The following is a 13,278-nucleotide window of genomic DNA, read 5'->3' on the forward strand; positions in this document are numbered from 1 at the left end:
TTATCTATTTCATTTCATTATTTAAGTAATTGTAACTAGTTGTTTCATTACATGTAAATTTTAATGTACATGTGCAAGGGGGTAGAAAATGTCATGTGTGATAGCTGTCATTTAATTCACATGGATTAGACATTAAACTCAAAGTAGGATTTAATGTATCGATACTCGTGAACAAAAAATGTATATTTTCTGAGGGGAAAATATCGATAAATATTGTATAACTGATAAAATTACACAGCCCTAGTGTGCACCAATTATGGAGCCAAAACAACATATCTGTCCCCGGTTTTTATGCACTGTCTAATACAAGGTTTTTCCAAAAGAAATTGAACATGAAATATTGCAAAAGTATCCCCACTCATTGAAATTTGTCAACTTCTATCATGTTGCAAACTACAATTTTCAAAATAAAAATCTGACAAGCTTAGAACAAATGGTTGTATTTTGCATTTATCAGACCATACCTGTGTCTCCTACATGTCATATGGCAGAAATTAAACATTTTTTAGTCATTTCTGCTAAGACGCTTTAAGTTTTTTGATTATTGGTCTCCTTGAGTTAGTTGACTATGTTTGCTTTCGTAGTTGTGCTTTGCTTTGTCAAGTCTTCTTAATCCTGTTCGTGTCATATGTTGGGTTGGGTTTTTTGTGTGGATTTTTCTGTGTTCTCCGTTTAGTTTGAGTTGATTTCGAGATTTCTAGTGTCTACTTTTGAGTATTACCGGTTTTTCCTTTGTCCACTAATTAGTAATTTGATTCACCTGTTTGGTTAGCTATTTAGGTTTGACGCGCCGCAGGTTTGTTGCGGCAGTCTCGTCTGGGTTTCCTGGTCTGAGTATCCTCTACGCTCTGTGTGAGTTTGTACGGTGAGATCTGACCTGTATATCTTAACTGTGATGAAAAGTAAAAGTCTAACTATGACAAGACGAAGAAGGCCTCGTGGTTCCTGTCGACACCAAACACCCTCATTCCTGACAGAAGACTGCCGCCACACTGACGACAGGAACCACAGATAGGGGGGCGGTGACTCCTGGGCCGTTTCTCCCCCCCGGGTGGATGAGGACGAGCTCTTGAACTTTTTTTATGGGGATCGTGATGACTATCTCCCAGGACCCCGGGAGAGGAGTTCACCAGCGCCCTCGCCCCTGGACTCAGCGAAAGACTCCCGCAGGGAGGAGAAACCCGCTCCCGACATCGCCTCTGGTCACGATGGGGAGACAATGCTCCAGAGTCGAGGCTGTGAAGCCACTGTGGAACATCTGGTGGGGTTCCTCTGGGAGTTTTGTTGGCGGTCTTTCCAGCCTCCGATCCGACTCCTGTGCCGGAGGTTCCAGCCTCCGATCCGTCTCCTGTGCCGGAGGTTCCAGCCTCCGATCCGATTCCTGGACTACCACCAGTGTTGGAGGTGTCGGCCTCCGACCTGTTTCCGGAGCTGGGAGGGTCTACACCTTCACCAACTGTGCTGCGGGGGTCCTTTTTCTTCGATTCATCTCCTGTGCTGAGAGGTCCAGCCTCGGCTTCGGTTCCAGTGCCGGTGTTTTCCGATTCAGTAGCTGGAGCCTGAGGGAGGGGCTCGGGACGTCGCCGGCATGAGGTGTTACGAGGGGTTATTCGCCGCCAGGGTTCATCAGTAAGGTTACGTGGACGTTTCCGCCGCTGGATTGGTGGAGGGAGGCGTTCTCCAGTTCGAGCGCTTGGAACTTTGCTGTGGATGCTGCGACATGTGGTTCGTCCTCCGGGGAACATATTGACAATGAGGCGGCCACCTGAGGGGCATGGGAAGTTTTGGTTACGTTCGGGTCGTCCTCCGGAGAGGTTCGGGCCCATAGACTGTGGGGAATTTTTTTTTCTGTGGTTCCACCAGTTCGGTTTTCTGCCCTGCAGACTGTTGGGGGCTTATTTGGTGGAAGTCCGTCTGGGGGTGTTTTTTTCTGTTGCCATTCTCACGCCCGTTGTGGGTTGTTTTTGTGTTTTCCCTTACGCTCCCTTCGGGGTTTTGACTTTGCCCAAACACTAAGACTGGGGGTGCCTTAGTGTTTGGGCGTCTGGAATCCGCCCTTACAGGGGGGTTCTGTCATATGTTGGGTTTTTTGTGTGGATTTTTCTGTGTTCTCCGTTTAGTTTGAGTTGATTTCGAGATTTCTAGTGTCTACTTTTAAGTATTACCGGTTTTTCCTTTGTCCACTAATTAGTAATTTGATTCACCTGTTTGGTTAGCTATTTAGGTTTGACGCACCACAGGTTTGTTGCGGCAGTCTCGTCTGAGTATCCTCTATGCTCTGTGTGAGTTTGTACGGTGAGATCTGACCTGTATATCTTAACTGTGATGAAAAGTAAAAGTCTAACTATGACAAGACGAAGAAGGCCTCGTGGTTCCTGTCGACACCAAACACTCTCATTCCTGACAGTTCGTCCACTTTGCTTTCTAACAAATCTAGGAGGAATTCACACAGCAGTGTGGAAACGACTCAGAGGCAGAGTCTATTTACCAGTACTAATACTAGGTGACTTTTGAAGGCGATTTTTTTTAGACTAGATTTAATTTCTGAGATTGGAGTAAACAAAGCCTAATACTCATTTCAGATATTCATTTGTGAATTTGTTTGTGAACGTCATATAATTTTGCTTCCATTTTAGGTTTGTCTACCACAGTGTTTCCCAACACTGGTCCTAAAGGCACACTGCCCTGCATGTTATAGTAATTTCCCTGCTTTAATGCACCTGGTTCAGCTGATTGCAGTTCAGCAAAAACCTGCTAATTGAAATAGCCTGTGCTGAAGCAAGGAAAGACCTAAAACATGCAGGGTAGTGTGACTAGAGGACCAGGGTTGGGAAACACACTTAAAAACCCAAAGTTTGTAGTTTAGAAAGTCATGATATGTAACAGTTCAATTTTGTTTGTTCAGTGTGCTCTCCCCTCTCCCCCTTTTTTATTTTCATTGTGTTTAAAAGAAAATGTAATTGTTCTGGAAAAATACACTAATCTACATAAATTATTTGAGCAGCAGAATGAAAATGGAAAAAAAGTAACTAATTGCACCGACACATTCTAGAGTAACTTAGCTAAACATTATACCCCTAGGCTCCAAATCAGTCAGCCATGAGAGTTATTGTTAAAGCTATGACGCCAAACCAGTTTAACAGGCTCGAGCAAAAAAGAGGGTACGGCTAGCTCAGCGCCTTCCATACAAGAGTGATGGGAGGGAACTCACGTGCTTGTGAGCGTCGCTACTTTGTAATGCTAACAAATTAATAGAGGATATATTTAAGCTGTGCCATGAAAAAGCGTAAAGTGGCTTTTAGTATCCAAAAGGCACTTAAATAATTCACTCTGTCATTCTGTCACTCGTTGCCATGCTCTAAAGTTATTGTGCGCGTTTGTAGTTAAGCCCCCTTCCCCTTCCTCTTAAATATAGAAGTCATTTGTCTTTACATTTAGACTTGACGAAACGGCCAACAAATTGCCTCAAACGGCACTTGCATACCTTCAATACTTCCCTTCAGGAGCAACAGCGATACAAAGAGACCGTTTATTTTTCGAAGCCACGCGCGTACTTTGAGTCTTTCACCAGAAGACAGATATCTCCATTGTCAACTGACATCATTTGTGGGTGGACAGACATACCAACATCTCCCACAAGGACACAGGCGAGCTTCCATGTAATTAAAACAAAAACAATGCAGGGAGTATCTTGCTCTCCGATAGCAAAGTCAGAACCTCTGTCTGTCGCGGTAATACAATCTAGTAATAACATCGTAAAAGTGCTACACTACACTCACAGAACCACCCAACACCAATCGCTCGCGGAGCGACGCACAACTGACAAAAACGAAAAGGAAAAAGGCCTGTAAATACACAAATAGGTAAAAAACCACGAGTGGTTTCGACGAGAGAAGACAAAATAAAGATAAAATTACCTGCTCCGTCTTTTTTCAAAGGATCTTGAACGATGGAAACAGATGTAGAAAACGTCTGCTGGCGCCCCTCCCTTCACGAGCCCGTTACACGTGAGCACCCCTTTAGAAGCGTCCATAGCCAATGGCTGAAAAGCAGCACTACGTCATTTGCTTCCTTTTTTGGGAGCATCACACCCATTTTTGATTCATAACGTACAGAGAAAGCCCAGGTGGTAAATTATAAGTTAAAAACGGCAGTTATTATTATTATTATTATTATTATTATGTCACTGCCATTACAAAATGACTGGAGATATTTGTTGCAAGTTTACTCTGTAGTACATACAGTTGCCATAAAAAGTCTTCACATTTCTGTTGGAATTAATTTATCAGGGGGTTTTATAATCTCACAAAACGTGGCATTGTATATAAACTTTTTTTTCCACCTATGTAACTAATTTTACATAATAATAACAAAAGAAAGAGTTTATTTTTAAAGTTTTAAACAGAAATGCCAGGTTTCTGAGAAGTATCCTCAGAGACACAATTTTGGGTTTGTTTTCTGAAATAAGTAAATGAATCCTAATTCTTTTAGTTGTACTGTAAATACAGTCTAAGAAGGGATTGTATGCGAGTCCTCTGCTGTGATGAAGCATGTATTTAGTTGAGACTAAATACAGCCAGCAGATTTAGGTTTAACATTATTTTAATTTAGTCATAAACTTTGTTTCTAAAAGAAAACATGACCAGAATCTCTCTCAAAGAGTATCAGTTTAGAAAGATGTACCATTTTTTCACTCTAAATAAAATGCACGTCAAACATTATTTTGCCTTTCCCAACAACAGTTGTTGCAAAAACCTATATATGTATCACTGCAGTCAAAACCATCTAATCATTTCTAACCTTCTTTTTGAATGTTTTCATTGGTATTCTGACGATTCATCTTGGTTGAAGAGGTCAAAGTCTTTGTCTCCACCTCAGGTTTATTTTTTTAATCAAATACTAAGTTGATGCATGAGGCCTATCTGTTATTTTAGACAGATTATTGACATAACAACTGGCTTAACTACTGGGTTAATCACACACAATGTTCCAGGTCAGATAATGCGCAAGTTCTGGGTCAAACACACATAATATTCTGCGTCAGCCACAGCTATGACATAACTCAACAGTATTCACCTCCCCCTAAAAAGATAATTTTGTTTTCCTACTAACATGTCCTTCTCAAGATTTTAATCTTTACCTCCCTAAACAGATTATTTGTCACTTTAGTTGGGACTGGCTACAAAGTGGTAATACTTGAATTCAGATGTTGGTAAAATTCAAAGATTAATTGAAACCTAAATCTGCCAGACCGAGCAATTATTTTGACATTAACTCCAAGTTTTGCAGACCATTAAATTACTTTTAATTTATCAAATATAACTGACTGCATGGTGGTACAGTTGTTAGCATTGTTGTTTTATAACAAGACGATCGTAGGTCCGAATCCTGGAGCCTGGTTCTTTGCAGTTACTCTGCTGTCCACAGTCCAAAATTCAGCAAGATATTTTAACTGGTTTCTCTCTCTTAACTGAAAATACATTTACCCCTATTGAAAAACCATTAGCTCAATCTCAATATTAAATTGACTTCATTTAAATAGAACCTGTCTGACAAAATAAAGTAAGATAAAAGATTTAAGAGAGCACCACAACATTCCTCTATCCAAATTAATTTAAGAGCAGATGAGAAACAAAGTGAACAATTCATCAGTCTGCAATAAATATGAGATATCACAGTGGTGAACCTTCCTGGAATGGATCAGCCTTACCAGAATTCTCCAAAAGTGCATCGATGACTTAACGAAGACATCATAAAGCAACCCAATCTACATGACTGCGGATGACTAGGACCAGCTAAGATCAGTATTTAAGACAAAATACTGACAAAATTATGTAAAAGTTGTTTCAGTGGGAGTGATCCAAGGCCAAAATTAAAGACTAAACATCTTTTCAGAAACAAGACATTGTACAAACAGTCAGAAGTGGTGGTGGTAGGATGGTGGTCTGGGGCTTCTTCTGGACCTGGACCATTTGATGTAATGGATACAATCAGTTGGCAATCATTTCAATTAAACTCAACAACATTCTGGTTACGAGGTAAGACAACAAAGTTCGGACTGGCCTTGTCAAAGTCCGTGCCTGAATCTGGTAGTGACCATTGGTAGTCTATTTGGATGCCAGATGGTTTGTCAAGACCAAAGATGGCAAAGCCAGTTGGAAGGTTTGGGGGCAATTACTTTTCACATAGGATCAGATTGCTTCACCAGGTTGGCCACTAGTAACCCTCTTAAACCTCCCATGTTCTTAGCGTGAGCTCAGATGACAGACATCAGACTGCCAGTTACCAAAACCAAAGAAGCCCAAAAATCTCCTAAAAGTACACACGGAACCGTGCACAGGGTAAAAAGCTCGCGGGATCAAACAGACCCCACGGGAAAGTTAAACTGTAGCGATTATTCAACAAATCAAACCCAAACTCCAACATACATTTCCATTGTTGTTTATTGAACAGCATTTCTCACAGGCAATAATAATCATAGTCATAATAGTGCACTTTTCCTTTTGAGTAATTGTACTACAGACATTTCTCTTTGTCGTCATCATCATCATTAATCGTGTTAGCTCCTCTTTCGACCCCCGGTCACACCTACTCCTTCTTTGTTCATGAATTCTTTTAGAGTGAAAAAGTCTTTTTTTTTTGTCTACTGCGTGAATCGGTGTGGGGAAGTGAAGGTTGTGAAACAGAAGCGAGGGTGGAGGGAATTTGACGTTGGAAAGAGGGTTTAAGGACGTAAGGGCTGCAGATATTGTAGTTGTATTGTTGTTATGACTGCAGAAGAAGAAGAATGAGTAATAATGATGAGAATAAGAGCTGTATGGTGACTACAGAGACAATAAAACATAGTGAATGCTACATAGCTATGAATGGCATACAATGGAGATAGAGACAGGCACACAGTGTATACAAACGTATACAGCATCTGCATCAAAGTATATAGTGTAGAAAATGTATACAAGAAGGGTGATTATATAAGAGGATGTGTTATGTGCATTTAGGAGGAAAGTGGGGATTGAAATACAAAGAGACGGAATGGGAAGATGTACAAGATATAAGGTAAGTAAGTTCTGTAACTTACTTAATTAGCTAACTTCTTTAGCTTCAGTTGGGTTTGTTCTTTCTTCTGAATTACATTCTAAGTTGGTGTTTTAAAATAGGTATGGAAATCTGTAACTTGAGACCTGTTTGACCTCTGCCCTTTGGACACGGGGCTTGTGCTCCAGGGTCACCACAAGTGTCAAATGTGCATGCACTCACCAGAAGACTAAAATGCACGCCCACCATATATCTAACATCGCTACCGAGCGCCGGCTTACTGCAAGAACTTACAGTCCCTCCCCAAAGCTGTTCTAAAACTAAACAGCTTCACCTGAGTCTGTGGTGCATCCATCGTAGCAGACATACTGAAAAGGTTTAGGTTGCCTTTAGGTTTGAAGCTGTTGAAACCAGCTCTGTTGAAGAACAAGGTTGCCAAAAGTCAGGAGAGAATGGGTTTAAATTTAAGAGATTTTGATGACTAAGCAAAAAGTACATGAACACATGAACGTGACAACTCTGGCCTTACCATGCCAGCTTTGAAATTAATAAAAAAACCAGTTATGTTTAGCAATGATAGCATGCCGACATGTCAATTAGCTCTAAACGCAGAGCACAGCCAGATATTTGTGAAAATGAATTTACCAGAAATTTGAGGTCCTATACACGTGTATTTTTTCTTTTTTTACTTTTAAAAAAAATGTAAAATTAAAGTAAGTCGACACAACAGAAGATAATGTAGTAGGTATGCCGGGCCAATTGGTGGCATTGTAACACTGCCAGCTTACGGCACAAACAACAGAATGTGGCATGCTTGTCATTTGTGAGAATGAGGCGCATGCGGGGTAGAGAGAGCTGGAGTTATGACTTCATAGTTAATTCCATGTGGCTCGCATGGCCACACAGAGTCATGAAACCAGCGTTTTGAAATTCAACAACCCCAGAACCCGGTTTCAGCTGCATCGTTTCTGGTCTCCCAAATGCCGAATTCGTATGGGCGTATTGTAGATAGGGAAAAAAAATGAGGAGAAAATCAGTTTAATTTTTTCATGCATATTTGTGACTTTTGAAATTCAGAAATTTCCAAGTTTTTTTCTAGAAATTTTTCAGCTTTTCAAGTTCAGAAATTTCCTTGTATATTCTAGGACATTTTTGAGATTATCTTTAAATTTCTGAGTTTTTTTGGCAGAAATTTACTACTCCTTTTTCAAAAAATATATCTTCAAGGGCCATAAAAAGCTGTTGTAAATTCGTGTGGAGGCACTTCCTAAAGTACCAAAAACTTTAGCAGACACACCCAAAAACATCTTTGTGTGGGCGGTGCCAAACAGCTGTTCTACAGAACCGATATTTTTTAACTGGAGCCAAAACCTTATGAAAGAGAATAAACGTCTGTATCTGTGGACCTCCTGCATAGTCGTGAAAATGCTTTTCTTTCTGTTGTGAGAGCTGTATGACCTACGTCAGAGCTGTTACCAAGCTGTTGTACTGGATCGACATTTCTTTTAACCTTGGAAACAAGACCAGCTAAAATAAAATAAATGGCTTCTTCTGTGGACATCATGCATAGCTGTGAATATGTTATTGTTTATGTCATAAGAGCTGTAGGATCTAATGAATAATCTACGTTGGGGCTTGTTCCACAGTGAACAAAATGTCTAAAATGTCCTAAAACAATGTATGTGTTTTATTCCCCTATGCGGAAAGACAGAGAAATTCTTTAAAGTAGTCATACAACATTCTAATAACCTATTATCTTCGTTTTGTCTGAGGCGGTGATAAAAATCAAACACAGCAAACTAGAATGAAGTCTCGGATAATTATCTACCTATCACTAAAGTTCCTCCTAAAATGTAAGAGTGTAGATGAACTTTTGGTTTAGCTTCGTAAAAGGTGAACATCTATAGTGACACACACAGATGACAATAAATAAATTCCAAACTTAACAGAAGATACAAAAATGTACATCGGCGCTTAAAGCATATTTTGGCATAAAATATCTCAGTGTCAAAGTAAGTTATTCTTCAGTGACAGATATTGGTTTACTCTTAAAATCCCTGCACGGAAAAAAAAACTACTTTCAAACAATACATAGCAAATAAAAAAAAAAAAAAATACAAACTTCAATAAATACATGGATAAAAATGTGGTGCAGTAATTTTAAGAACTTTTTTTTGACATTCAAATAATTAGTTCCACGCTCATTTATGCTTGTGTTAAATACATCAATGAAAAACATCTATACATACAGAGACCGGTGCAATAAAAGGAAGGAAACAATAAAAAAAAAAGAAAAATACCAGGGACATTTCATTCTTCAGTTTGGCTTCATTTTTCCTACCCAGGCAGCATGAGTATAGTTTCTATGACGACAGACACACCTGAGTATGTTGGATCTTTCACCTCAGCTTTCTTGTAAACAGTACATTCCCGACCTTCATTCTTTTTCAGTGAGACGTAAAACATTTAGACTTTGAGAGTAGGAATGGTTTCAAACAACTGTGTTGAAATTTCTAACTGTAAAAAGAGCCTCTTTGAATCATTGCTTACTGACTCAAGAAGCCAGTAATGGACAATTATTTATTTATTAAATAAATAATTGTCGAAGTTTTAGCTTCGGCTAATGTGGGTTATAGCCGTTTAAGCTAGCCCAGAATTGTCTTTTCCTTCGTTGTTGGAGGCTAGTTATTCTAGTCTACGCAAATACGTGAAGAACATTGATCATATCGGACCTTTGGTTAAAGTTGTGTTAAAAACCGAAAAATGGCAGACGAGTTTCACATAATGTAACCATCAATTCAATGACAATGCACTGTAGCAAAAGCCAGTAAATTAGCTGCTTTAGCCCTCCAAAGACAGGACATCCACAGACATCTTATAAATAGTAATTTCAGGTCCGTCAGATATTTTTGTAAACAAAGTGGACATATGTCATGTCCAAATTTACAAAACATGAGGCTTGGTTAGCAAACATTCTGTCCTTACAACACTAAAGATGCTTTTCAGTCTTTTCTTAGCATTGTAATATTGAAAAAAAAGTCATTTTATTTGAGTCTAGATATGAGGAAACAAAGCAGTTTTTTGTGAAGTACCAAACCTTGTCACATCTTGTGTGGCTTTCCTTGTGCTTTGTTTGGACTGGTGAAGGTGCATTGGGATCAAGGATGTGGTATTTACATTGTTCTGCTGTATCACGATGGGGTACGTTTCCTTTGTAATTATTACTTTTTGCATATAGTTATGAGCCAACTGACCTCTGGGATACATTTGGACCCAAGTTGGTCAAATATTTATCTAATCAGAAAGGCCAACCCTAAAGTTTCCTTTCTGTTTTATGCATGTCTGTGGAGTAAATTTTCACCAGAGTGGACATTATAGAGTGAGACTGAGTAATATTGGTATTTGACTGATGTTGCAATGTCCTTACCACTATTGCATTGATTCTATAGATATCATTTCAGCATTTTTTTTAAAATTTTGACACTAATGAGAAAATCTGCTCTAGTGGATTGGCGGTAGGGCTGAGATTTAAGACTCCTGATGTCAGAAGATTAACTAAAGCAGGAAAACATATAAAGAAATTTAGGAATTGATACTCTGTGTGGTTGTTTTTATATGGAAACTAACAACCTGGAAGGTGTGGGAGAAAATCTATTCTTATCTTTACAGAAAGTAAAGTCCAGTCCTTGGACCTGGCAATAGTAAACTTATTTGATGACATCAAGCCTACTTTTTCTGAGGCAAAATCAAGAAATACAGAGGAACTGTGGAATGTACTCCAACCTATTAACAAGCTGACATAACTGTTAATAGTTGCCAGATGTCAGCTGATGTAATTCAACACAGATGTGAGGCAATTTTCAGAATCAATGCTTGTACATGTAAATATTCACAAAATTCTTCACAGGAAAACTGAATCTTCAAGCATTTTACTTCAGTTATTTTTTTTAATCCCCCTTTTTTCTCACCTTGTTGTGTAAACAAACATCATACATTTTTCTCCCAGTTTGGCATGGAATGGGCAGTATTCGCAGTTCTTTTGCATGTACAGAAATAGAAGTTACAATCAGATTTTCCTTGCTTTCTCAAATATACTGCTGTTATTTGGAACAAAGTTTTATGCTTTATTGTTCTGCCATTAACAATATTAAATATAAGAAGAAGTAAATTATGTAGAAACAAGAGGGACCAACAAGCATCTAGGCAAAAGGAAAGTGAATTTGGTGTAAACAGGATACAAGCAGCATACAGCTACTGAGATAACTGAAATATATCACTGTCATTATGAGTCAGAAGTACGACTTTCTTTGTTTGGTCAGATTCAGAGAAGAGAATCTCTAATAGGAAGGAAAAGATTGTGGTTTGTGTTCATGAAAGCCATTTCTGAAACTGTGGTAATGCTAAGCTAATGCTAACCATGATGAGGCATAACTTGACGGCTTGTTGAATTGTTTAAAAGTTTACAGGTCTATTACCGTAATTATGCACTTGGTACTTACTGTATGATGATAAAGGGATTTTAAAATTAGCGTACTGCACCAGAGTATGGTTGAAGAGGAACCAGCTCATATTAGTGCCAGCATGTGTTTTAGATTAGATGTTGTTCTAAGGCTCAGAGAGACCAACTTAAAAAAGAACAAACTAAAATTTCTAAAACAGCAAATGCATCAGGAGAAACTAGTAAACAAAAAAAAAACATTTTTCCATTCATATGGATTACACATGGCGTAAAAGAAATACTCTAAAAATCATTCACATAAAAACTGCTTTTCATTTCTAAATAAGCCAAAGAGAAGGTTTATGGTGTCTTAGTTTTATTTGTGTCCACTGCATTTAAATGAACGGGCAGCTCCTTCTATGTTTGGCCTCTTAATCTTTTCATCCAGCATGCTTTTAGACTAGTAGGGGACCTTCCTCGCAGCTTGACTAGTTTTTCCTTGAAACGTGGCTAAATTCTTACCGTTATCCACATTTGTCTTCTCTTGTAAAGGCATTATGGTATCATAGCTTCATATTGTTGTATATCAGAAATAACTGTGTGGAGTTGGGGTGGGGGCTCCATATGTTCGAGGAAAAGTTGTGCCACTCCGACGCACGGTGAACACGTTACCGCGGATTCGTTCTCTGGTGGTATTTGTTCCTCTGCTCTCATCCTGTTTGATTGTGAAAATGTGCCGTTAGCTTAGCCGTTGCTGAGCTTTTAGGGACACAAACCACTTCAGACGATCACAAAGCTCATCTGATTCTCGGCCGGCTTTCCTTCATGTTTTCGGTCTGCTTGGAGAAAACACATTTGTTCGCCCTTAGAAAGGTGAGGAGAGGAAGTGATGCAGACGATAAATCTGGATGGGCAGGAAGTGATGAAAGGGAATGCGTCGATACACTCAGTCGCTGGCCGGTGTCGCAGCGAACCAACCTGACCAAATGACCTGGAGGATTCCTGCAAAGTCTGAAGCAACTGTTGATTGTGATAGTTTGTTGGAAATGTCCTGTGCTTTGTCGATCTGCTGTGGGAGGTGGACAACTCGTTTCGCTGGTTGTGAGCTTTCTCTGTTCTACATTCCCATTCCCTTCTGTACGCCTTTCTACTACAGACAGACACTTTGGGAGAATTCTCTGGATCTCTAGATGATCTTTGACTAAAGTCCTTCTCGCCTTCCGTTCCTTTAAATGGGATTAAAGGTCAGAGGCCTGGAAGGGAGTAAGGAAAAGGCTAAAGAAAGAAAGCAGGGAGGACTGAGTGGAGGAAGAGAGGGAAGCCAGGCGGTCAACCCTCTTCTCGTTTGCAACATTCTTTTCACGGGTGAGACTGCGTCCCGTTGGACGATGAAAGGAGTCTGGTCTTGTCTCTCCCCGACTCTCTCCGTTGTAAGGCCGTCCCGCCACTGTTGCTGCTGCTGCTGCCGCCGCCGCTCACCCCGTCCACCGTGGGCTCCCTCTCCACTCGATCCGATCCGCTTTCGAAATTCCGGGAGTTCTGATGGGAAGGAGCGCTGGGCGGACGGGAGAGCTGACCGTTCTTCTCATCTGAGAGGCAAAGAACACAGTTCCAGAGAGGAGCTGTTACTCTAATCGCTTTATAAACAGGTGGCTTGTAGAGTGTTCTTAAATGTTTGAAGTTCATTTGTATTCAATCCCCTTCACTCTAAATATCTTGCCTTTATGGAAGAGTTGCTCCTATTGACAGTACTCAACATGACCAAATGCTATAAAAGGTTCAGGGCGTATGAATACTTTTACGAG

The 13,278-nt window shown here is 39.8% G+C and overlaps 2 protein-coding genes across 5 annotated transcripts in view; both read right to left on the reverse strand.

The window, feature by feature from the left end:
- cpt1a2b (carnitine palmitoyltransferase 1A2b) overlaps nt 1-4,029 on the reverse strand; it is a 33,058-nt gene extending 29,029 nt beyond the window's left edge. Inside the window, exon 1 of the mRNA XM_007568263.2 lies at nt 3,918-4,029. The gene's annotated coding sequence lies outside the window, so the exon portion shown is untranslated. The remainder of the gene's footprint in view (nt 1-3,917) is intronic.
- Nucleotides 4,030-6,425: 2,396 nt separating this feature from the next.
- Nucleotides 6,426-13,278, reverse strand: part of LOC103149215 (serine/threonine-protein kinase BRSK2-like) — a 32,763-nt gene continuing 25,910 nt past the window's right edge. For all 4 annotated transcript variants that reach the window (XM_016679777.1, XM_007568261.2, XM_016679776.1 and 1 more), the window contains exon 20: nt 6,426-13,062. In XM_016679777.1, the coding sequence (XP_016535263.1) occupies nt 12,833-13,062 (230 nt within the window). In that variant the 3' untranslated portion in view covers nt 6,426-12,832. The remainder of the gene's footprint in view (nt 13,063-13,278) is intronic.

Source organism: Poecilia formosa, unplaced genomic scaffold, assembly GCF_000485575.1.
Source record: "Poecilia formosa unplaced genomic scaffold, Poecilia_formosa-5.1.2 Scaffold220, whole genome shotgun sequence".
In the NCBI taxonomy this organism is placed as follows: Eukaryota; Metazoa; Chordata; class Actinopteri; order Cyprinodontiformes; family Poeciliidae; genus Poecilia; species Poecilia formosa.